The sequence below is a fragment of the Phasianus colchicus genome, chromosome 1, assembly GCF_987193195.1.
Source record: "Phasianus colchicus chromosome 1, bPhaCol1.hap1.1, whole genome shotgun sequence".
NCBI classification, from domain to species: Eukaryota; Metazoa; Chordata; class Aves; order Galliformes; family Phasianidae; genus Phasianus; species Phasianus colchicus.
The window spans coordinates 91792613-91818312 of record NC_143436.1 but is presented as its reverse complement, the minus strand read 5'-3'; the positions used below and the strand labels follow the sequence as shown (position 1 = coordinate 91818312).

Sequence of the window (25700 nt, the reverse complement as noted above, 5' to 3'; positions counted from 1 at the left end):
TATTTGCCACCTCATTCCAACAACATTGCTTGTTAAAGAGGAGGCAAGATATAGTACACCTCAGGGAAATGGATATAAAAAACAGAAAAGTATTGCTGCTTTACCCTGATGGTCAGCAGAGGAAATTCTAAAGAATCATAGAATGGCCTGGGTTGAAAAGGACCTTAAAGCTCATCTAGTTCCAACCCCCCTGCTATGTGCAGGGTCACCAACCAGCAGACCAGGCTGCCCAGAGCCACATCCAGCCTGGCCTTGAATGCCTCCAGGGATGGGGCATCCACAGCCTCCTTGGGCAACCTGTTCCAGTGTCAGCACCCTCTGTGGGAAAAACTTCCTCCTAATATCTAACCTAAACCTCCCCTGTCTCAGTTTAAAACCATTCCCCCTTGTCCTATCACTATCCACCTTCATAAACAGTCATCCCTCCTCCTGTTTATATGCTCCCTTTAAGTATTGGAAAGCCACAGTGAGATCTCCCCTAAGCCTTCTCTTCTCCAAGCTAAACAAGCCCAGTTCCCTCAACCTTTCCTCAAAGGAGAGGTGCTCCAGCCCTCTGATCATCTTAGTGGCCCTCCTCTGGACCCACTCTAACCAAAAATACTTTTAAAAGACATTGGAAATAACCAAGAAATAACTGAACAGGCACACAAGCTAAGTACCCTTGCTTGGAAGCTACTTCATGGTGTACACTTACTTCCATAGGAACGTCTCTCTTCCTTTGTTTTCTCCTCCTTTTCCTCCCTCTCCCACCACACGTGCTTACCAAATCCTTCTCAGCAGCCAGAACTAATTAGAACATAAAAAATTCTCCACAGTACTCTGAACAAGCACTCATCTGTTACCAAGCAAAATAAGTATCACTTCACAGTGAGCCTCTTTTCCTCCTGTTGTTTTGCTGCCTTTTTAGGCTAGCTGAAAAGAAACTCCAGAAGAACAGCAACGGGTGCTGCAGAACTCAGTGCAGCTTTTATATAAATCAGGAGGCCTTGCCGCATAATTTAGGTCTAATGCAATGCACTTCACAGGGACTCACCCGTATATCGAGACTGAGCAGAGTTCAGTTTTCAAGCATTCCTTTATTCATCGTGTGATTACCTAGCCCACCTTTTCCTCAACTATTCAGTTTAATCACATATTTTAATTCCATTCCTGAATGTTACATTCTAGGCTTTCCATTTCAATTTCCACAGGGCAAATAAAACTGATGGAAAGCATTTTGACAAGGGTATTGTTATTTCATCCAGTTGCCTGAGATGACTCCAAATTCAGATATTACATTTAATGTTTCTGGGGCAGATGCTGTTAGTTTTTTTTTTTTTCTCCAAAGGAACACAGTCTCATCATCTGCATACATTAGTGACTTCTCTGCCTCAAGTTGCATATGCTTCATATAGTCTTAAGCTTTCAGAGAGACTGCTGAAAATTTAATACCATTGGGGCATCTCAAACATTTTTCATCACAAAGTAAAGGAGAGGATAACTGCGGAAATTCATGTATCAAAGGAAAGAGTACTTCATGCATTTATTTGCTTTAGCAGTAGGAACAGCAGTGAGATACTATTTGAGGGCAAACTGCCCCAACCCAATTTTTCTTCTTGGTCACAGGAGCCTAAATAACCAAAGCTACTACTTATAATCAGCATCTGTTTTTAAACAACAAAGATTTTTCTACAGTTCAGCTTCCATGGTTTTGAACATTGACATCCACTGCTCTAGATACTAGGTCCAGGACGCTCCCAGCAAACATAAAGCTCAGAGTGGGAATAGACATTCAGCAATCCATGACAAGACTGCTGTGAAGAGTTAAAGCCCATCAATATAACAAGGTGAGCAAGGAATAAAGGCTTTAAAAAAAAATTCATTCCAGAGACAAAAGGTAGTTTACTCATAATGGAAATGAGCATTTTTCAGCTTGCCACAACAGAATTACTGGAGAAATTGAAGCAGAACTACTGCATTTCCAGTGGAACTTCTGACAGAAGACCTCACATAATCAACATTCTTCTCATCTTTGTTCATGAGGTGAATCAATAATCATTTTAACTATTTTTTTCCAGTATTAATGAGCCAATGTCCTTCTGTATTAAAAGAAAACCATCTGCATTAGTCTTGGTTTTGATTGGGATTGATTGTACATGCATGCACACAAATACGTATACACAAAATATGATATCCATATGTACACAGTCACGCAAACTTGATACATGTGCCATACAACTAAAAAAAAAAATCTCCACTCTTTACAACAGCATTCCTTAAAAATTTACTATAAGCTTCAGTCAGGGAAACGACTTAATTTCTTTGCTAAGAGTGGCACAGGAAGACTCCACTCTATTTTAACAAAGGCATCCAACCAAGCAGATATACTGTTACATGATTCATTCCGAGGCAAAAGCCAAGCACTGACAGATCAGTGCTTTATACGCCCAGTCCATTGACAATATACATGAAAACACAGTTCACATGTGTATATATGCATGAACATGTACGTATCTGTCTATATAGCCATATTTCTCTACAGCACTGCATAGCAGAACTGAGGAAACCTAAGGGAACATTAATACATATTCTTCTCACTGAATCTCCTGTACACACCACAGCTGTGCCATCACAAATTCATTTAACAATCCTTAACTTAGGGTATAAGTCACCTCTTCAGATTGTTTTGCTCATAATGACTGCAATCATGTAACAAAACTGTCTGAATATGGTACCACTACTGCAGTTATTAATCATTCTGGTTCTATGTGCTTTATAGCCAGCTCAATATACTGCATTATGTCACAAACTAAGTATCAAAGCTAAACACATCTGAGTCTACTGTTATAAAGACCTTTCAAAAATATAAATTATTTTTGTAAGCTAAAAAAAAGCTGGTGTTGATATACAGCTGCAAAGGTCAGCAGCTAAACATAAGACAGTTTTCAACCAGTAAACAACCTAACTAACATTAAACCTGCTTTGCCATTGCTAGGAATAGTCAGAGATTAAGATGATCACCTCTGCATACAAAGCAACTCTTAAAAGAAACACATTTCAAGACAACACATTTCAAGATATCTTCAAGAATGAATGCAAGATTTCCAAGACTTCAGAAGCAGGCACCATTCAAACCATTTTTGGAAAATATACTGTATTTCATCAGAATTAGTAATTTAAAAACAGTACAAAAAGAACCACACAGGCCTCTATTCAGGAATACAAATCCATTTAAGAGCATCACATGGAAAATACTGCCAGGCTCTGATTTTGAGCACACACCCATGTTAGAGAACACATTTTGTATTTTTAGGTAACCAGGTTACATTTCATTTACATGTTATTAGGGAGTTGCATATACAAAATAGCAAAGCTCTAAATTCAGTTGACTTGGACATGTGTGTGTTCAAACACACAGTATAGTAGAAATAAATACAGTTTCATTGATTAGTGAATAAACTAACAGGCATCACGTGGACTACATTTTCTGTAATTTAGCTACATACATTGGACCCCATGCTCTCCCTTTCTCTGGCAGAACCAGAAGTTCATGCTGTTGTGTATCACTGTGAAAAGTGAATTCTTGGGAAACAGCTTTGGCAATTTCACTTATATTTACAGGAATAACATTAGAGCAGGAGTTCAGAATGAGATTTATTACACTGCTGTTCTCTTCCTTTGAGAGAGTGCACGTAGAGTAGACCAGTGATCCACCAGGACGCAGTGCTTTAATAGCAGACCTGCAAATAATGAAAAAAAGTTAAGCATACATAGTGAAATACTGCGGGAGAGGATAGGGGAGGGAAAAAGGAGGAAAGGTGCGAGAGTTGTAAGTTCAGATTTACAAATAGGAAAATATAACATCATGAAATATTAATAGAATAATTGACAGTTCAGGAAAACACCTGCACCACAGTTTTGCCTTCTCATTCATTATTGTATTCTCAGTTAATTAAGAGCGTGTTGGTTTTTTTTAATATAAGAATGACAAGTAGATAACAGCATTCATTCAGAGCTGCAGAATATACTTCGGATCATTTATATGCACAGCACAACTGTGAAAATGCTGCAACTGTGCATACAAAATGGGTGAATACCACATCAAAAGTGCTAGTTAGATACTTAGCTGGCTGCTGGAGTGAACAAATAGCAGAATGTACTGATACAGTAATAGCCTGGACTAATTGCTCCACTCTAATTTGTGCAATTTCAGCGACTTATTCAGCATATATCAGGGCCGGAGATTTCACTTAGACACTACTTTTCAATCTGATTTGATAAGGAAATATGATTTGTTGCATTATATCATCTACATGTGTCTACGTGTTTATATGCCCTTCACTTACTACCCTGTTGACAAATACTGGCTAAATAAGGGCAATATTTCAGGTTTATGGAAAACTTCATGACTACCAATGGACAGTACTGGGTATTCCCTCCCCCCTTACCCCCCTTAATTTCCCACTGAAACTGAGATTGAACAAACTGTTTACTCTCCATTAAAGCAGATTCCCAAGGTCCTTCTCAAAGAGAGAAAGACTATAACTTGTAAGAAAATTAGATATGCAATTCATAAATTTACAGCAAATTAAAAAAAAAAGAAAATAAAACCTCTTGCCACAGAAGACTGTTGAAGTCTTAGATCGGCAGGTATCATTGAGATGACTGCACTGACCAAGAAGAGACAAAATTAACAACATGAAGATGCTAAGCGGAAACGAAAAACCCCAATCCTCAAATCAGGTGAGCAGCCCCCAGAAGCAGTGAGCCTGCTTTCAGACTCAGATGAATAAACACAGTGCCATTGAAATAGCAAATCCTCCAGAGGCAAGCTGAGGATCTGTTAAGCATGATATCGGAATGAAAGCAGTTGAGAAAAAAGAGAGTGGAGGAGGAAGAAATCTCAAGTCCCGTCTTTCTTTTTTAAAAAGAAGATTGGGCGTTTTCAGTAAAAGAATCAATAATAAAAGCTTTATCACAAGCAGGATCAAAGCAACTCTGAAAGTCCTGCAAAATAATAGGGAAACACCAGGACAAATGACTGAGATAATATATCACTGTTCACCTTCCCAAGTGAAAACACCTTTGTAATATACTCTATGCTCTTTGCATTATACTATTAAACTTTGTATTGAATTTCTCTGAGGAGCGTAAGATCATCTTGCTCATTTCTATTAGTCTCAGTAAGGTTTATCAACAAGCCAAATACATAGTTTACTGTAACTACACTACTCCAGTTTTACTTAGCATAAGGGAACAGATCTCTCTCAACAGACGATGCTAAAAAAAATTAAAAGTCAGTGTTTAATGCCTTTGTTGTATCAGCTCAATAAGAAGATGGTGAGTGAGCAGATGGCTAGCACATTTAGCATAAGTGAGAGAACAGTTCAAGATCGGCCTGTTATAGGTAAAGAACAGGTTACAGAATACTTATGTAGTCTGAATACTTTCAATTTAACTGAGTCTAATGGACTCATTCTAGGATACTTCCAAAATTAGCTAAAGCTTATGAAAGAGCAAGCTTATCTCAGATTTCTGAGTAGTTTCTGAGGATCTGTGAAAGTGTTCAAGAATATTTTAGACACAGTCTGATATAGATGGCATTAACCACATCACCATGAGACAGTAAATATAGAATAGTTGTCATATCAACATTTTTCCACATGATCACAGAATAATTTATGTTGGAAGGGAACTCTGGAAGTCACCTTGTCCAATCCAGACCTTATTTTCCAAAATTCTGCAACTGATGGGTTGACAGTTGGATGATGGGTTCACAGTTGGATTAGATTACACCCTATAGCAGGGTTCAAAAAAGTATTGGACCAGAGAGTCTCAGCTGCCTATCCAAATAATATTTTGTTTGCAGCTCTTGTGCTATAGTGACAGCCATCCATTTTAATGGGCAGAGTTAACGCTACTTCTGACTGGCTTGTCTAACCAACCAAAACACGCCCAGATGTACAGAAGACAGCTACTGTAAAGCACAGCATGAAGCCACAGTATGTATATCACAAAATATTTGCAAGAAATTCAGTAATGTAAGTAATATTCCATTGTTTCACAACAAACAGAAGTTTTTAGATGTCTTGAATTGACTGCCTATTTACTTAGATTTCAAATGCTACAGTGAAAGCAATCTTTATGAAATTATCTTCTTAAGGCATAATTCATAGCACCATTTTGTAGTTTAGAAATTTTGCAGTAAAGCACTGCTTCATTGATTTTGGGCTAACATTCAATGCCACTGCACTGTGTCTTGGGATGAAATAGCCCAGAGCCCAAAGTGTCACTTGTTCATAGTCACTAGTGGGGAATCACAGGGCACATTGCAAATCCTGCACTTTTAAACATATGAACAAAACAACAGAGACAATGAAGTGCCACAGTCAGTCACTATCAGGAAGCAAGACAACATATCCACTTCTAAGACAAATGCGAACACAGATAAAACAGCTGTAAATGTAGTTCATGAGCAGTTCCTGAATTCATACACCAAGTTGATTATACGCATCCAAATTTAACATGTAAAACATGATGTATGAAACATAAGCAACACTTAACAGAATTGAAAAGGTCACTGAAATGTGGGGCTTTGCCACAGGCGTAATTGTTTCTGCTACTACAAGAAAGAAGAAAAAAAGATGTTCACACAGTTCAGTTACTCTTTGTAAAAACATGTAGCTTTGTAGGTGTGCTATAGTAGTATCTGAAAACCTTACTAAGGACAGCGTACCTAAGTACTGTTCTGAAAGCAAGTGAGGCCATTCCTAAAGAGTCTTCCATGTTTAAGCATAAACAAATACAAAACCATTAAAGAAACAGGAAAGTACATTCTTATTCTGAAGATGAACAACAAACCAGGATCAGTGCACCGTTCTGTCTTCTTAGACTTGCACGAGTTCTGGAAATCATTAAAGCATTTTTCCCCACATCTAATAGTTGCTCATTTTCTAGCTTTTTATCAGAACTTACTGAGAAGAAATCTAAACAGTGTCTTAAAGGGTAGCTCATCGTTATAATATTATAAAGAAACCAAATAGTTTTCTCATTTTCATATTTTCTCCTTCCTTTTACACCTTCTCCATATATCCAGGAATGCTGAGCTGCAGAAGAACAGCCAGTCAAAATGTGAAAATATTTTTGCACAACAATCAAGATGTACTTTCAGTAAACCTGATAAAACTGTATTCAGAGTTGATAACCACAGCTTCTTTCCTATAATGCATGTACTGTATGAGAATTTAAACAAGTGAGAAAATATTCTTACTGTTAAAAATTGGAAAAGTTAAGAGGTAAGTACTGAAAAAGTAGGCTAGTCTAGACACTGCTAAATGCTTTTCTTTTTCCTGAAGGCATTACTTCCAAAGGCACCATGCTCCTACCACCAAGACCCTGGTGCAGGATTCAGAGGAAAGAGCAACAATTTCCAGAAGAAAATCAGGAAATCTCACAACGAAAACCAAGACTCCTTGACAATTTTCACTGCCCCATGACCCAAAAAAAGTCAGGCTGCTCAATGCAAAGTCATCTTTACTCTGAACCTATGCCATGAATTAAAATACCTAAGAGAGATTACTTGACACTGCAAGGTTAAATCACTGTATCTATCCATCTTGACAAGCTCAGCAACAGCTGTTTCAGCAGCAGTGTTCAATGTCAACCAACCGCCATCCTTGATTAAGCTGTGCCTGGCTTCTGAAAAACCTTCAAAGAGCTGCAAAATTCAAAGTGAAGAAGAGCTGGGCTCAAAGTCACAGGGGGATAATGTGGTGGGTTAAGCTGATTCAGAGAATCAGATCCCTCATCATCAGCATGATAGAGAATCCATTCATAAGAAAGCATGCACAAATACATTTAGGAAACTAATCTTCTATAAACAAGGGAGGGAAACAAGTCATTAAAGGGGCACATCAGAGCTAGACCATAACATACTGACACCCAGAACCCACCATCAGTACTGTGACTACACAATCCAAGGATGTACAGTTCCTCTTACGCAAGGCATTACCACTCTGATTCTTAAAGCTCGACTCTCAACAAAGCAATCTGGTGCCTGTCATGAGGTACATGTTAACTTCCAAACATGAGCTCCAAATCTAGAATGACTAAAAAGGATGTGAGGGCAGAAGACACTGACTCACCTTTCTTTTATAATAATGTGTTGCTTAAACATAAAATGTATTAGGTAATTAACAACAGTGATTCTTCTCTTAGTGGTATAGATGTTCTTCTTTCTACTTACTAAAGAAGTAGCAAAACTTAGTTGAAATATGAATTGAGTTACACTTAATTTGATAATTCGAAGATATACATTTATCATACTGAATTTTACATGTAACATGCACTAACACTGCACAGTTTTAAGCATCTCATGAGAATATATATTAGAAGGACAGGAAACATTTCCTGGAGCCTCACATGCCAGTTTTCGATACAACCAATTTTGTTTTACTATACTGTCAACAGCTGATATGTGTAACTCAGCTTGTGTTGTATCCTATCATACTGCACCATTGCAGAAGTGTGAGGTTATTGTTTTAGTTCTGTAACCTGGTCAACACACAGCAAAACAAAAAAGAATAGAACTGGTAAAACACAAAGCAATCAATTAACATGCACCATTCATCATGTAAGGCCTGAATCCAAAACCTCCAGGTTTAGCTTTTCCAGGATACAATATAAAACAGCATGCAAAAAGTATATTATAGAACTGCAATTGCTATTGCACGTTTGTGAAAAAACTTGCGTGTTAGACTAAAGGAAAAAAAAGTCAATATTTTCTGAGATAGTTAATGCAACTTAGGAGATACCAGCTTTGTACAATTAGGGAAACTCACTACAATATCAAAATAGTCAAATCATTGTAATTACAATAGCTAGAAAATTACAGGTTATACTGAGATTAACTGGCACATTATTCTGTAGAAATTTGCTTGATGCTTCTCCTGTCTGCCTCGGCTTACTGATATTATTACTTTACAATCACTGAATTTATATCTTTCCAGTACATAAAAGTCTAAGACACAACCATAATCCAAACATAAGTTGCACATCTTCTCATTCTAAATGAGTTTTGTCAACAAAAAAGTTTTGCTCTTTGCAAGATGTTTCTTTGGAAACAGGTCGAATAGCATTTATTTTACCACAAAGTCAGAGGTACAAATGGTGCATTAGTCTATTTTAATCCCTCATATATCTTGCATACTGGTTAACACTTTCATTTATTTTAAAGAACATACTATTTCAAAACATTTTTGTTTAAGTTTACTTCTCAAGAATTACTTTAAAACTAGAAATAGAGATGATGCTCTTAGAGGAAACAGTAGTATGATTATTTAATACCTCTAGGAATAAAGGCAGGTCTAGAGCCAACTTTAAAAGCATTTCTTCGTGCAACTAAAACACAGTTAAGCAAGAACCCTAAATTAACATTTTTCACACTAAAAGAAAATTAAACATGACAAGCTGACATTTTAGTTGCTTTAGAAGTCTTGCCATCTCCAATTCTCTTTTAAAAATAGGCAGACAATAAATTTGTATTTCAAAGTTACAACTAATACCGGTACGTTCAGCCTACTCCTGCTATCTTGGGTGTATGTTGCATGCCATTGGAAGGGTCAGCATTAATTACATTACTCATTTAACCTTTTTCAGTATTTAAAGTAAAAAGATAGGGTATATTTTAGGGTATTTTAAAGATAATAACACTTCAACAGTGCCATCTTTTGGCAACTGGAATGTATTTCTGCTCAATATGCATGACCATGATCAGAATGAAACCTGCTAATACATACAAACTATTCAAGAATTAGAGTATTTGAAATTAAGCTTGCTTTTATCCTCAATTCTATTCTTTTTGTTGACAAAAGATATCAGGCATTTCCTTCTTTCTCTTATAGGAGTCCAGGTGCATCATGGTAATATGGACTGCACATTAAAGGTTTTGCTTGGCTTTTCCTCAGATAAAGCCAGGATGATAAGGAAATCCCTCTTGTGATGACACGCCCAGTTTATAATAATTTGTGAAGAGCAGTGACAGAGGTGTACAGGAGAGAGACGACTTCAAATATCACCACACAGTATGATAAGAAACAGCTCTCTTGCAGAATTAAAGTAAACGGCCTTCAAAAAAGAAAACCAAACACACCTGCTCCAATTTAGTCAATTTCTTCCTCTGAAAATTCTGATCAATAATGTTTCTACAGCAAATAATTTCAAGTTCTTCTGATAAGAGTATTAGACCTTCAATTTAACATTATTGAGCTTTCTTCCACGATGCACACTGAATCCTAGAACACTCTGTTAACACAAGGCTACGAGATATCCTTTGCTATACTAAAATTGCCTTACTAAAATTGCTAAAAGTACCCTTACAAGGGCAACAGATTAGGTTATTTCTATACACATATTTAAGAGTCAAAAGTGTCAGTGCAATACCCATCAACTTTTCTTCCACTCTCAAACGCTGCAGCTACTTCATACACATATATGCTGTGCCTCCACACAACCAGTATCACTGACAGTAAAGGTAGGTGTAGTTTCCCTGCAGCAGCCAGAGTTAGCTCACTTCAAATCAGAACTTCAACCCTTCTGTCATTTTAGCCATAGCAGGATTAACACTTGCAGAGGTCCACTCCTCTTCCAAACTTCAAAGTTTTATTTGAGAAAAGATGAACATATACAGCCCAAGTAGAATCATTTCAACTAGAGAAGGCAGACCTACTGTGACTTTACCACGCAGCTTCTGAAGTAGTACTTTTCGTTACAACTTATGAATCACACATATATAGAAAAGAACGAAGACAGAAGTAAACTTTTTGTCTTCGTTGACATTTGAGAACCCAAGTATGTAGCCACTGGATAGATGATTTTTTCTGTTTATTGATTCCAGACATTTTTTTGCAATCCACTATTTGACATGTAAATTACATGTATATCAGGGACTTGATACGTAAGTTATGAACAGAGCACCTCAAAAGGCTTTAGGAACTAGGCAGTACATAAATTCAGAAATTATTTCATCTCTCTGAAGAAAGATGAGATTGGGCCACAACAGTGGCCTCTGAAGACTGAAAAAATTGAAACCAGTCATAATTCTAAAAACCAACCAGAGTCTATTCTAAAATAAAGGCACTCTCCAGTTCCCTGCTATAGGTGTTACTTACTGATGAAAGACTGACCTTTAATACGAACAAAGAGGCAGTATGTCTCTCATGTGAAGTGACTCAGGCACTTATTAATACTAAAATTCAATTTCCAAACATTAAGTGTTTTAGTTAACAGCTATTTATATAAAACAGATTCTAGTCTGGTATTCCAGGGACTGACTCCTCCCATCTTCTCTCAGCTCAAACATTGTGCTCCCTCTTGCTGATACATCTCTACTTTTGTCTAGTGGCAGTCTCAATAGAAAAGAATAAGATTGACTTGCACTTCTAGCAGTGTAACAAACAGTCTCTTGAGGAATAGCATGGAATACATACTGGCATATGCATAATTAGAACAAATCGTAAAAACTCCAGCCAACAGCTACCAAACCACTTTCAACCAAAGGGACAAGGAGGTACAGAAAGGGAACCTGGTTTTGCTCAGTGAAATGCCCCGAAGAACACACCTGACACGGAGCCTTGGGCAATCACTCTACATAAATTATTCAACTTTTCAGAGATGGAAAGTGGTTAAAGGAAGAACCATCTACAGAATCTGCCAGAACAACAGTTACAATTCTGACAGATTCTCAGTGGAGGTGAGTAGATGATTACAGAAAACGAGGGAGTATATGTGGAGGAAGAGGAAAACATCCAGGGAACAAGCCAAAAAACAGAACAGATCAGCAATCCTGCACATGACATACACCTCACTTTCTTATGTCTTCTCTTCCGTTCTCCACAGAACACAGCATTCATTTCCTCTCCTAATTCACCACTCCATCACTGACACCTCAATTTAGAATTCCCTCAAATCATTTAAAAATGCTACATAACTTAACCCACAGAGCTCTGATGTAGGAGTCTAGTAGTCTCTCAGCCAAGGCTGCCACATATAATTACTGCCCACATTATAAAGGCTCTTATCTTAACAAAAAAACAACCACCATAGAGTATGGTGGTATCCATACCCTAATACCTCAGTCATATGATTGCATACTACCTACTTAAAAAAAATAATAATCAGAATTTGCCTTCACTTTACAACAAAATAAGCAATTTGCAGCACACATACATCAGAAAAAATGTAAAATAGATACTGTAATTCTTCATTGAAGTGCACATGGAAAACTCTTCAGTGAAAACACAGAAGAGACACCAAATGCCAAAGGAATAGTGGAGTTGCTGTATTTTTTCAGTAATTCAAAATACTTAATACACTTTTTTTTTCAATTATTTTAGTAAAAAAATCTATGATGAAATTCTATGAGCACATTTATTCTATGAATTTATGTCACTGATTTAATTACAGAGAGAAAACAGTAGCTTGTAACTTTGTTTGCATCCTAAATTTTCACGAGAAGCTTTATTATTTACTTAATCTTCAAAAGACCGGGCTTCAGAAAATAATGCTGGTCTGCTGGTAAGCAGGTTAGCCTTTAGAGACTTAGGCTGCCAGTTCTACCTGATGACTTAAAGGAAAACGTCAATCTTATTTTACAGGCCACACAAACGCGCCATGCACCTTGACTCTGATGTTCTAGAAGGAAGAAAAGACATTGGACGTTCTACTAAAAGGTATGTGGAGTGTTTAGGGGCTGTTCTCATGGGTAGTTATCAAGCAGTCATAGGAAAAAAAGTTCCTTGTTTGATTGCAGTGAGTGGCTGACATGCTTTAATAAAACATGATGATGCTGGGACATGCTCATTGTCTTGATGGAAGCATTTCACTAACTCAGGACAGAAAAGTTTTTCTTTTTCCTTAACCTATATTCAATGCTTCATTTTGAATTCTGAAAAACAAGAACCCATACAAACCAAAAGATCAACTAGCAGAACAAGTATTTTGTATTACTGACTCTGCCACCAGTAACCAGAAGTCTCTTCAAACCTCTCATACACTCAAAATCCTCTCAAACCTTTTAGCTTTGTGCATGCTTGTCTTACACACTCAAAACTAACACATTCCCTTGTAGTTAACTACTTTCAGAGAAAACTAGGTGAAAAAAAGTCAGCTACATCTTTTAAAGTCAGTTTGAGTTCCTCTGGAACAGAACTGTATGAGACACCAATTACAGCTGCTTAACTCCTGCAAGATGTCGTGTATAGAATTAAAGTAGTCTGAAAGCCTTTGCTGCATTTTCTGAAGTGCATCCTGTTTGGATTTATTTGCAGATGAATCCTAATAGTTTATTTCAGTTGCAGTAAGTGGTTCAGAAATAATTACAACATCTGTAACAGTTTCACCATCAAGTTATTATGCACTCGACCTTAACCCCCAGTTTAATTTTCATCTGAGAACTGATAATATTGGTAAATTCATTTGTGGGAACCACTGCCTTTCACGCTAGCATTCACTATCAGGAAATGAACATTTCTTACTTTGCAATTTGTTATTATTTGGAGTGTTCATGCAGAAAACAAGATTTGCAGCATGTTCTTGGATTATAGCACTCTGCAGGGATGCTTTGGTTTTGATATTAACAATCACTATAGTCTCAATTTCCTTCAAATCAGTGATGCCCTTGTTGCTTATAAAATTTGCTGTTCAACATCTATGCTATTCATTTACATTTCAAATTTTGTTCAGACTGGTGGAAGAAGAACATTACATCAGTTTCAACTTTTTTTTTTTTTAAAGATTTTTTACTCCCTGAAGCCTTCAAGTACTTTGTACAATGTATTACAAAAACTTTTTCTTCCTCAATGACGTCCCCAGTTTCCCCTCCTTCTAAGGCTGATTTGCTTTAGCCAAAACCCCAAAACAGGATGACAAAATTCAGAACAGGATTACAGGTGAGGCATCACCATAAATAAAAAGAAAATAGAAATGACATGTGCTGAATGTCACTCAAAAGAAACAAAGATTGCATTCCCTTTCACATTTTTTAATTCTCATTTGTAGGTAACCTCTTTTGCTGTCTTCCTTATACAACAAAATTATTGCTAAACTGAAGTCACACCTGGCTTTTGTATTTTATTTTCAAATCGCACCATTTCTTTCACTACTTTCAACAAAATTGCTGAGATCTCTTTATATTTATTTTTATTTTACAGATAGAGCAACTGAGGTGAGAGATACCCATGAACATAAAGCACAAGGCAGCCTGAATAGGTAACCCAGAGCTAGCACTGCATGAGCTGACTCAAGGAAGGTGATTTAGCATTCGTTCAGCCTTCCTGGATATTACTAGAAGGTATCTATTACCAGAAAGTATCAGGGACAGAATTCAAACTGAGTTTTTGATTTATAATTACGTACCCTGGCTATAAAACAAAGGCTCAAGTAGGTAATATTCTAAATCTTAGTTTTGCAAAAATTCTAATGCACTTGCATGAATCATTTAGCCTTTCCTGGTCTCATTTTATAATTTCCTTTTTCCCCTTTCACATATAATCTGAGATGCCATTAATATTGGAAATCCATTCTAAAATAATCAGAAGGAGCAATAAAAAATCCAGCAGACATATACAACGCTTCCAAGTACATTATTAGATTAAGTGTGCAATCTTTACATCATGAAACTCACCATTTAATTATTGCGCCCCAAAATCTTTTAGAGGAGAAAAATGATATCCAGTGTGCATAACGATACTGTTTAATCTACAGAACTGCTTAGATATATTTGAATGATAAAACGTAAGTCGAAGTAAAAGGATTTTAAATTCCATACCAAAACTATTCTAGTCCTTACAAAGCTTATTCTTCTTGTTGTTACTGTGAAGTATACTATCAACAGACAAAATTCTTTTCTCAATTTAGGAATAATTCAATTAAACCGCATTTGGGGGTGACAGGTATGTATTTCTGTTGGTTTTGTTCTTAAAAAAAAAAGTTCCTGTCATCACGAGTCCTTCATTTCAGCATTACAAACTGCAATGATTTATGCAAATTCTCCAAATTTCACTGCATGATATATGCTTTCTTTTGGTTGGGAATCACAAATTGAATTTTGTATGCCAAATATTGAAAAGAAAAAACTGAAATAGGTCAGTGTTTTAAATATGATCGATTTCTTCAAAGGAAATAGATGACATGATGCATTACTGCAATAAGATACTCATATTTCTGCTATAAATCACAGGCTTTCGATAGTTCTTTTTCAGCCAGAACCTGTGCAAAACTACTTGGAAATGCTGCAGAGGGAACTTTCCATAATGACTACTTTTTTTTTTTGTAATATGTTATATTTCCCCTCAAGTTGCTTTGACAGATAGACTGATAGACTTCAGGCATGGTTGTTTCTTGGTTAAAAACACTCAAGACTAAAAGGAAGTACTGAGAAGTCACAGGACAGTTTTTCCTCATTGGAGAAAAATGAGTTTCAAAGGTTTTACAAATGCTAGCCAGCCTATTTCTGGTATTATTAAAAAGTGTAATACATGACAACTTTAAGTTACAAGGTGAAAGCTCCTGAAAAATAGATAGCCTCCCCCAGCCCGGTTCCCCCACCAACCAGCATTCTTTTACGTTTTTTTGTTTGTTTGTTTGTTTTACCCAATTATTTATGGTAAGTAGTATTTTTGGACTAACAGTAATCAAAGGGGTACATATACATATACATACACACAACTACTGTCGCAGTTTAAGAAAAAAAAGCAAACCAGGAATACTATGCAAGTTTTCACTTCAGATAAGGAACATTTATGAAATCATTTTAGCTGTATTCACTGAAGTTATACCAGACTGCTCTGAATCATCTGAAAATAGACAGATACAAGTTAGTTAAACAGCAGCATGCAGAAGCCCCACAGCAAAGGACCCAGACCTCACCACTTGTGTTACACCATGTAAATTTCCATATTCAAATTAATTTTTTAATCTAAACAATAATTGCAACAACCTACTCTTTATGTTTTTTTCTTCATGCAGTGAAACTTAGGTTTGGATACTAAACATGACAGATCTTGCCCTCATATAATTTTCATTAACTACAAAAGCTCCTTTAACAGTTCTTCTTCACACTTCTCACCTTAGCAGCTGGAACTGCAGAACAGATAACTCATTCCTTTGTAGTAACCTAAGTGTAGCTTGCTGAATATCAGAAGAGAATAGCCAACTTCTGTCATTTGAACAAGGAGCATCAACCAATATCTATACAAAAAAAGAGCAAATAAGATAATTCACAATGTAGATATTCACTTTCTGAGAACTGTCTATTAAAGTACTTTTACAAGCACTGAGAAGACCATATTTTACTTTCCATCTAGGGTGTGGGAACAATCTAATTACTATGTTGAGATGTGGCAGTCTTAAGGAATCACCAGGTAGGAAGAGGAAACAAAACACAAGAAGCTGCTGCTCCAGAACTACCCTCTACCTGGATTGGTCTTTCTCGTTCCCTCATGATAACATGATGGAAGGTGCAACAATGGCAGAGTAGCAAGATCCCAGGCTACAGCAAGTGAGGATGTGCTCAAACATGACAGCAGAAGGCACAAAAACAAAGGAAAGAATCTACTTATCTTCAGAAGGCCTCAGGTAGACAGGCATCTCTAGCAAAAGATACCCTCCCCTCCAACCCTTAAATAAGGTCTGGGAAGGGGTGGATGCTGGTTCCATCTCTTCTAGTCACTCAGGTGCATTGGTTGCACCTGAGCTCCCCTGGGTTTGCCCTGCCTTCCCACCAGGTTCTCAATTACTGGCTCAAGCCTTGACTTTGCACTTCCACTACACACCTGAAGCCATAATCTCTTTGTTATCAAGGCTCCTTGTCAAGACTAACTAGGTAACATCATCTAACACATGAACAAACATGCAATAAGAATCATCAAATGACTTCTGAGGCTCTGCAGATACACACATAACAAAGTTACAAGATCATGTGCAAATATTTTTGTTGGGTTCAGAAAAGCAAGAAAACAAAGGGAACAGCATAGGAAAAGTAGTAGAATGTTACCTTGTCATAGAACTCAGGCTTAAGTTCTCCAATCTGTCTACCGTCTAGGTTTGAGACAGTTATTAAGTTAAACAGAGGATGTGGGATGAAGGATTCCATTGTCTGTTTCAACCATCTTGATCTCAACTCATCATACTCAGTGCAGTGAAACTGACCTTAAAATAATGAAAAGAAAGTAAATGCACTAAAAAAAAAAAAAATGTTACACAATTCTCAGAAATTCTATAGATATTTTTTGTGAAAGCCACTGAGCTTATAAACTATGTGCTTATGTTATCACACATTTTATAGCACTGCTTGTTTTTTATAAACCCTCACAAATTTCAACATGTTCCTACAAAGCAATCCATGAATGTTTACTAGAAAAAAATAAAATACTTAGGGTAGCAACAGACTTCCACAGTAAAACAAACTTGAAACATAAGTCACATCCAATGTGCTAATCTGAAGATTGTTCTGGGCTCCTTCTGCCATTGTGCTTAGATAACCAAGCATGTATCTCTTATAAATTAACTGCCTTTTAACTAAATGAAAGCTCAGCTGACTGCACCCTATGTCAGGGCAGTCAGAGCTTTTGAAGAAAAGTCACTTATACTTATCAAGCGCAACAATACATTTTCTCTTATTTCCCTCTGCTATTTTATTAAAGTTTCTCCTTTCCTAGTTCTGGATACCCACCTGTGGTTCATCCTAAATCCTATGTCTGCTACAGACAGCAGAATACATCTCAGCATCCAGCCACTCAGGTACAGCCACAATTGACTTCCTTGAACCCTACCTTCTCAGCAACAAACTGATAATTTTAGAAGCAGAGGTAAAAATCAAGTAACATTCCCCCTCAACAACTTTTTGAAAGGGCAACCCCATCAGCATTTCATTTACCTCATCAGCAGCATTGGATTCTTCTAAGTGACAGAGAATGAGAACCAGCTGTAATCAATGGGACAGGTGGTTCTAATAACATTCTCATCTGCAAGAACCTAAGGTGCTGCAAACATTTTAAGACAATTACTACCCAGACTAACAGACAAACTTGGATACAGCAACCAAGGCTTACTTGAACCCCTTGGCCTAGTAGAAATGGAAAACACCAAGCAGTGGCTTTCTAACATGATGGGGTTATCTCAGAGCTCTCTTCTGCAATATGTAGGTAAATCAAGACTGGAACGTATTAAATACTGGTACAGACCAACTTTTTGCCATAAGCTTTCTTCCCCTGCCTAGATCTAGCACATTTAATCTATATTCTATTTTACACTGGTTCATTTATTTGCTTACGCTATTTGCACAGCACTTCCCAAATTGGAAGCAGGGGGGAAAAAAATACAAACATTCTAGGGCTTTAAGTTACTTAACCTCAGGGGTCAACAAATTTACAAAAGATATGAAGTAAATCCTTCAGAAATAATATAAAGAAATTAGTGGGAAAAAAAAAGAAAAATGAAGCTACTCTGCATTTGTCTGTCAGTATGCAGTAATCTATATTTAAGTAACTTCTGCTATTTTCATCAGTTTTAGGTAAACAGAATTCAGAAGAACATTAGCAACAGCATGGAACTAAGCATTTTTATTAAATATCCTCTGCCCCCATTTTCCAACTCTCATATAAAGCACATACACAACTCAAATAGTCCAGATGCAAATCAGCTTCTTGATACAGTACCTGGATGGGCACACTGTAGGATCACTACTGATTTACCCCCTGGTGCAGCACAGAGATCCAAAACGTCTTCCCCATCCTTCACCTCCAGTGCTAGCACTGGTAACACAGAAGCAGCATTGAGTAGATAATATTCTTTCAGTTTACCACTCTGGTGTTTTTGTGAAGGGAACCTCCTAGGAGTTCTACTGACGTAACACTTCAGTGATCTCGGAAGATACGGCAAAGTTCCTCTGAAGGCAGGATGATATCCCTGTGCACACAAGGTGTCCTCCAGGTCAGCAGTGTGGCTGAATTTGTTTAGCAGGACAGCGTGCTGCCAGCATGATGGGTATGTGAGTACCTCTCTAGATTGGAAAAAGGAAAATCTATTTAATAACTTGACAAGTAATATGAACTTTCCACCATGCAAGAAACCTCTTCTTACATATGGATAACCAGATGATTCTTCTGCAAACAAAAAGGAATCATTTTGATTAGATATAGTTGTGAAAAACAGGCAGGAAAAGAACTTCAACAGGAAGTCAAGCCATCATTTTCCCTAGTTACTGCTTTAAAACACTAACTTCTTCTGAAATAAGGCGTTCTCAATTTTTCCAAATTCTTTAACAAATGACTTGGAAGTTGTAAAATATGAAGCACAATGTTTTTACTTCTCTAGGGACAGATAGCAACTGTAATGTTACTCATCAGAAATCTCAGCAAAAGCAATCCCATTGGCTTTGCAGTGGTCATTTCATCCAATGCTGTATACACACGTGTAAAACGCAGTTTTTACAAGAGTCCTTTGCTAAATTTCTATGTATGTTCTACAATCGCTGCATCAGAAAATACAACAACAACAACTTAAATGAGGAGACATTCCTTGAAGATAATCAAAAAGCAGTGTTTAATTACAGGAATGCAACTGTTCTTATTTCAATTTGATTTTTTCCGGCTTTTCTTCAAACATTTCCCATTTTCTATTCATAAATTTATCCAGCCTAAGAGTTTTTAAGTTGATTCAGTTCAACTAATGCTGCACTTTCATGCTTTTATTTACACATAATTTTCAAGAGGTCATTCAGAATAGTCACATGGTTACTAAGAATACAACAGAAACTTTTCCACTCAAATAACGTGGCACAGCTCACATGAGCATTCAGCTTGAAGCTAACTGCATTTGTTCGCATTCAAGCTAAGCAATGAACTCCCCCAGAAGCACTCTTCTATGTTTTTTTATTATTATTTTTTTTTATGAGGAACTACCATCCAGCAGGGAAGACAAGATGTCCTCTCCAAATTCCAGTTCTTCAGCTGCTGTGTGATCAAGGCCCAAGTTAAGTGACATGATTCTCTGTACAGATACACAGAGTTCTCAATTTCTTCTAACATCTCAACTATGAAACTGTAGAAAAATACTAACAGCAGCTGCGAAGTAAAAAGGATTACTTTTTGAACTCTTCTACAGAACAGCTAACAGAGCATGCAAGACAGCAGTATTCTGACAGTACACATACACACAGGTGAACAGAAACTTAATCACCACATCAAAAAACCAACGTCAGGGAAAAACTTAATTCCAACATCTAACCTTCTGTTACTTCCTGCTTTTACTACAGTTCTAAATGACAAATAAACTGGAACAATTGCTACAATCTATGCAAGACTCTTTCTGAAGTTAGCTTTTAAGTGCTTTATAAACTAACAGAACCTCTCACATTCCCCTACCCCCAATATGCCCAAAACAACAGACCTGATGGTGCTCCATGCATCTCCTAGCTCTGTCGAGTACTGCTTCTCAAAGTGGTCAAGAACAACTTGACAGATTTGTTTTTGGAGCTTCTGTTTGGTTTTGTTTTCCAGCTTCAGAGAACAGAGTTAAAAAGGCAAAAATACAAAAATAACTATTAAAATACTTTTTTCACATTAAATCAATCAGTATCAGTGATACTCAGATATCGAGGTGGTATCCCACACGTATTAAAATGTAACAAACTGAAGGACTAAGCTAGGTCCTCTCTCCTTCCCCACCTGTTAATGAGGGCAATCAAACCGTGCCAAAAATATTCCCCCTCCATCCACACTAGGATAATGCAGTGGGTCCCGTGGCTGTGTGATATCAGGAGCAAAAGAAGCAGAGCATGACTGAAAAGAATGTCTTCCTATTGTTAGGGATGTGAAAAACAATAGGAAGACATTCTACAGGTACACTGGCCAGAAGAGTAAGTCAAAATGAGCGTACCTCCTTTGGTAAATGTAAAAGGAGAACTGGCTTCAATGGATGGAGAGAAGGCTGAGATACTGAATGAGTTCTTTACCTTGGTCTTCAGTGGCAGCCAAGATTCCAGTATTTCTCATGTCCCCGAGACCTGCATCCCTAAACCTCTAGGTGGAAACCAGGGCGGTAAATCCCCCCTGCTGTAAGGGGGGAGCAAGTCATGAGAATGAACAAGTCTCTGGAGCCAGATGGCATGCATCCCAGGGTTCTGAAGGAGCTGGCTGAGGTGGTTGCCGAGCCACTCTCCATCATATTTGAAAAGTCGTGGCTGTCAGCTGAGGTCCTGGATTACTGGAGGAAGTGTCACGTCACTCCCATTTACAAGAAAGGGAGCAAGGAGGACCCCGGGAACTACAGGCCAGTGAATCTCACCTCTGTGCCTGGGAAGATCATGGAACAGATCATCCTGGATGACATGCCTGATCACATGAGGAAAGGGCGTGTGATCTGTGACAGCCAGCATGGCTTCATCAGAGGAAGGTCATGCTTGACCAATCTGGTGGCCTTTTATGATGGAGTGATGGCACTGGTGGACAAAGTGAAGGCGACCGATGTCATTTACCTGGACTTGAGCAAGGCCTTTGACATGGTCCCCCACCACATCCTTATCTCCAAATTAGAGGGATGTGGATTTGATGGGTGGACCACTCGATGGATACAGAATTGGCTGAAAGGCCGCAGACAGAGGGTGGTCATCAATGGCTCTATGTTCAGGTGGAGGCTGGTAACAAGCGGTGTCCCCCAGGGGTTTTGTCTTGGGACCGGTGCTCTTTAACATCTTTATCAAAGACATCGATGATGGAATCGAGTGCACCCTCAGCAAGTTTGCTGAGGACACCAAGCTGAGTGGTGTGGTTGACACGGTGGAAGGAAGAGATGCCATTCAGAGGGACTTCAACTTGAAAGGTGGGCTTGAGTGAACCTAATGAGGTTCAACAGCAAAGTGCAAGATTGAGCCAGAGGAATCCTAGGCATTTATACAGACTGGAAGGAACAGCCCTTGAGAAAAGGACCTGGGGATCCTGATGGATGAAAAGCTTAACATGAGCCACCAGCATGCTCTTGTACCTTGGAAAGCAAATGGTATCCTGGGCTCCATCAGAAGAGGGATGGCCAGCAGGGACAGGGAGGTGATTGTCCCTCTCTACTCTGCTCTTGTGAGGCCCCATCTGGAGTACTACGTCCAGGTCTGGAGCCCCCAGTACAAGAAAGAGAGAGAGCTGTTGGACAGTCCAGAGGAGAGCCAGAAAGATGATCAGGGTACTGGAGCACCTGCCCTACAAAGACAGGCTGAGGGAGCTGGGCTTGTTCGGCCTGGAGAAAAGAAGGCTGCAGGGTGACCTCATTGCAGCCTTTCAGTACCTAAAGGGAGCCTACAGAGGGGAGGGGAATCAATTCTTTGAAAGAGTAGATAACGACAAGGGGAAATGGTTTTAAGATGAGGGAGGGAAGATTTAGGTTGGACATCGGGGGGAAATTCTTTACAGAGAGAGTGGTGAGGTGCTGGAACAGGCTGCCCAGAGAGATGGTGGATGCCCCATCCCTGGAGGTGTTCAAGGCCAGGTTGGATGGGGCCCCGGGCAGCCTGGTCTAGTATTAAATGGGGAGGTTGGTGGCCCTGCATGTGGCAGGAGGGTTGGAGATTCATGATCTTTGAGGTCCCTTCCAACCCAGGCCATTCTGTGATTCTGTGAAAAGATTGCTTGCTAGAACCTGGAACTTGGCAATCACTTCTGCCATGGCTTACCTACACACTTAAGTAAAATCCATTGGAATCATTGTAAAAGTTCTCTGGAGCAGAGCCACAAAGCACTGCAACAATGAAGTTATTCCAAGAATAATAATTTTTACCATGGAATTGCTTGAGTTGGGAGAGACCCTTAAAGGCCATTTAGACCAACCCCCTGCAATGAACAAGGACACCTACACCTCCATTAGGTGCTCAGAGTCCTGTCCAGCCTGACCTTGATTGCATCCAGCAATGGGGCATCCACCACCTCTCTGGGCAACCTGTTACAGTGCCTCACCACCCTTACTGTAAAACACTTTGGCCTTATAGCCACCTAAATTTTCCCTCTTAGTTTGAAACCATTTCCCTTTGCCCTATCACAACAGAACCTGCTGAAGGATCTGTCCCCCTCTTTCTTACAGCTCCTTAATTAGCTGTAATTCAGCCATAGTTTTGATTCCCTTCTCAGCCTACAATATATATATTGTATGTATTTATGTTTCACTTCACAAGAAAGAAGAAAGAACTTCTGGTTTCTGAACAAAGCCGTATTATTCACAAAGTGGACACAGAACTTTGCACGGCTTTCCTCCTTTGGGCCATGCCACACCTCTCCCCTCCAAGCTGCGGCCATCATTCCCCCACTTCCCTTACAGCCTTTCACGACCCTTAGTCACGCAACCCTGGACACACCACCCCCCCGCCGGGCCGTGCAGGAAGGGGCCGGTCGTTCCTCCCAGCCAGCTTCCGGCCCCGTGCCGCCGAAGCGCGGCTCCTCACCTGCCCCGGCGTCTGGGCGGCCCCACGTCGCGGGCGCAGAGCGACCGCGGTGGAGAGCGGCGGCAGCAGGCGAGCTGCTGCATGAGGCAGTCTCATGGCCGGCGTGGGGCGGGGCGGCCGACGGCTACTCCTCCCAGCTGGAGCACTGCGCTGCTCTCTACCGGTCAACTGGCCCCGTGCTGGAAGCGGGGTTTTATTTATTTATTTATTTATTCATTTCCGGAAGTGGTTTGCTCCTTCTGAAGCGGCAGGAGCGGGGTTTTTGTTTTGCTTTGTTATCATGGTAGCAGGCTGTGCTGTCCTCTCTTCTCTGGGATTGTGCTTGATCAATTTACAGAGCTGATCCTATCCCGCTGTGGCAGCCATCCCAAACACCACCACAAGACCTCCACGCACGGGGTTCTGGCCCAAACTTCAGAGACATTGGAACTACCATTCCATTGCTCAGCATTCCCTCGTAAAACACTAGAGACAGGATCATAGGTTGGAAAGACTACTAAAATCATCTAGTCCAACCACCAGCCTATCACCACCAGTACTGCCCACTAACCATGTTCCTCGGTGCCACAACCACACGGTTCTTCAGCACCTCCAGGGATGGCGACTCCACCGCCTCCCTGGGCAGCCTGTGCCAATGCATTGCCACATTTTCTGAGAATAAATATTTCCTAGTATCCAAGCTGAACCTCCTCTGGTGCAACTTAAGGCCATTCCCTCTCATCCTACCACTGTTACCAGGGAGAAGAGGCTGACCCCACCTCACCACAGCCTCCTTTCAGGCTTAGAGTGATAAGATCTCCCCTGAGCCTCCTCTTCTCCAGATGAATAATCCCAGTGTCCTCAGCCACTCCCCGTTAAGAGCTGTGCTACACACCTTTCACAGCTCTGTTTCCCATCTCTAGACATGCTCCAGAGCCTCAATTTGCTGAAACAGGACCATGGAGACCTGCAGGCTCCTTGTGTGAGGAAGGACATCAGTTTGTTCTTTTAGCCTGCTTTTGCTGTTGTTGCTCTGGCCCACTTAAGCAAGTACACACGCTCTGCTCTCTCAGAAGCCTGTTTGTCAGCTCTTGCTGACTGCTCCGGAAAGAGCAACTTGAAAACAGCAAGTTCCTCTAGCAGGGCTCTTTGTTAATGACTGCCTGTGCAGCTCCTGTGCACTTACACTGGCCTCTAAAATCCAGAATGGAAAGGGGTGCAAAGGTAAAGGCAAGAGCGCCAAATAAATATTTGAGTTTCAGGCACTGACTAATGAAGACTAGGAACATTCATGCTCACCTCATGCAAATGATCGTCAAACTTCAAAGCTAGTTTAAAGTGTTTCAATCAATATCCTGAGAAGGAGCCAGTGGGTGAAATGGAGTGCTCCTGCATACTCAATTGAAGGAAACCAGAAGGGTTTTTAATAGATGAGATATACCACCAGATATGGAATAAAGCTGGTCTAAAAGTACAATTCTCTGCAGCTGTAGTTCTGCCAAGTCCTGTAACTAACACATGCAAGAAAATACATACAATTTAATCGTACTTTGCCAATAACACAAACCAGAAGCCTGTCTTAGTGAGGCATTAAGCGTGACCGGTACCATGCTCAATACCTGCCTTAGAGTCCTTGAGTGTAATCAGTACTTTGCTATTTATGTGCCTGAAAACGGCTTTGTGTGGAGAGTCCAGGATGAAGGAGAAAGTTGAGGGAAGCACACTTACAGTTCTCACTCTGCACTTCCCTCAACCTCGGTCATTCCACTAGCCCAAGAGGAAAATAACTTGAAGTTATGTTAAATTCATATTCAGTGAGGCATATAGACAGATCATCAACCACAGAGCAGTTACCAGAGCAGTTGTCAGAACAATCCTGGGTAAGGAAATAGTTTATCTGAAGGGGGGGGAGCTCTTCTATCCTAGGACAAACATTTCCAACCTACATTTGCTTTTAAAATTTAGAGCTTTATATACTAGCAATGCAAATGAGGCTTGTAGACATAAAATATTTTTGACTATTTTTGCCTCAAAAATAAAAATTATGATAATTTGGGAAATGTTGATGCTGTACATTAGTTTTACTGTGTATATAAATGCAATCTTGAGCAAACAAAAAATCAAAGTAACATAAAAAAGAAAAAGCTATTGTAGTCAATATATTTTCATAAATAAAACAGTATGAAACATTTTTAGTACTTTGGTCATTTATTGGTACAGATTAAAGCAGAAACAAAACTGATACATGTGCCCACACGCATAA

The 25700-nt window shown here is 39.1% G+C and overlaps 1 protein-coding gene across 1 annotated transcript; it reads right to left on the bottom strand.

Moving 5' to 3' along the window:
- Positions 1-2239: 2239 nt before the first annotated feature.
- NSUN3 (NOP2/Sun RNA methyltransferase 3) lies at positions 2240-23631 on the bottom strand. The gene is made up of 6 exons (XM_031590002.2): positions 23459-23631; positions 20425-20534; positions 18693-19036; positions 17030-17184; positions 16103-16224; positions 2240-3719 (listed from the first exon to the last, which is right to left on the bottom strand). Exons 1-6 carry the CDS (start codon positions 23552-23554, stop codon positions 3458-3460), a joined length of 1089 nt encoding a protein of 362 aa, XP_031445862.2. The 5' UTR covers positions 23555-23631; the 3' UTR covers positions 2240-3457.
- Between the last annotated feature and the right edge of the window lie 2069 nt (positions 23632-25700).

Coding starts and splice junctions, on each gene's coding strand:
- NSUN3 (XM_031590002.2), bottom strand. CDS start 23,554: ATGAGACTGCCTCATGCAGCAGCTCGCCTGCTGCCGCCGCTCTCCACC. Junction 20,535..23,458: donor CCGCCCAGACGCCGGGGCAG/GTGAGGAGCCGC, acceptor TGTTCTCTGAAG/CTGGAAAACAAAACCAAACA. Junction 19,037..20,424: donor GATGCATGGAGCACCATCAG/GTCTGTTGTTTT, acceptor TTTCCAATCTAG/AGAGGTACTCACATACCCAT.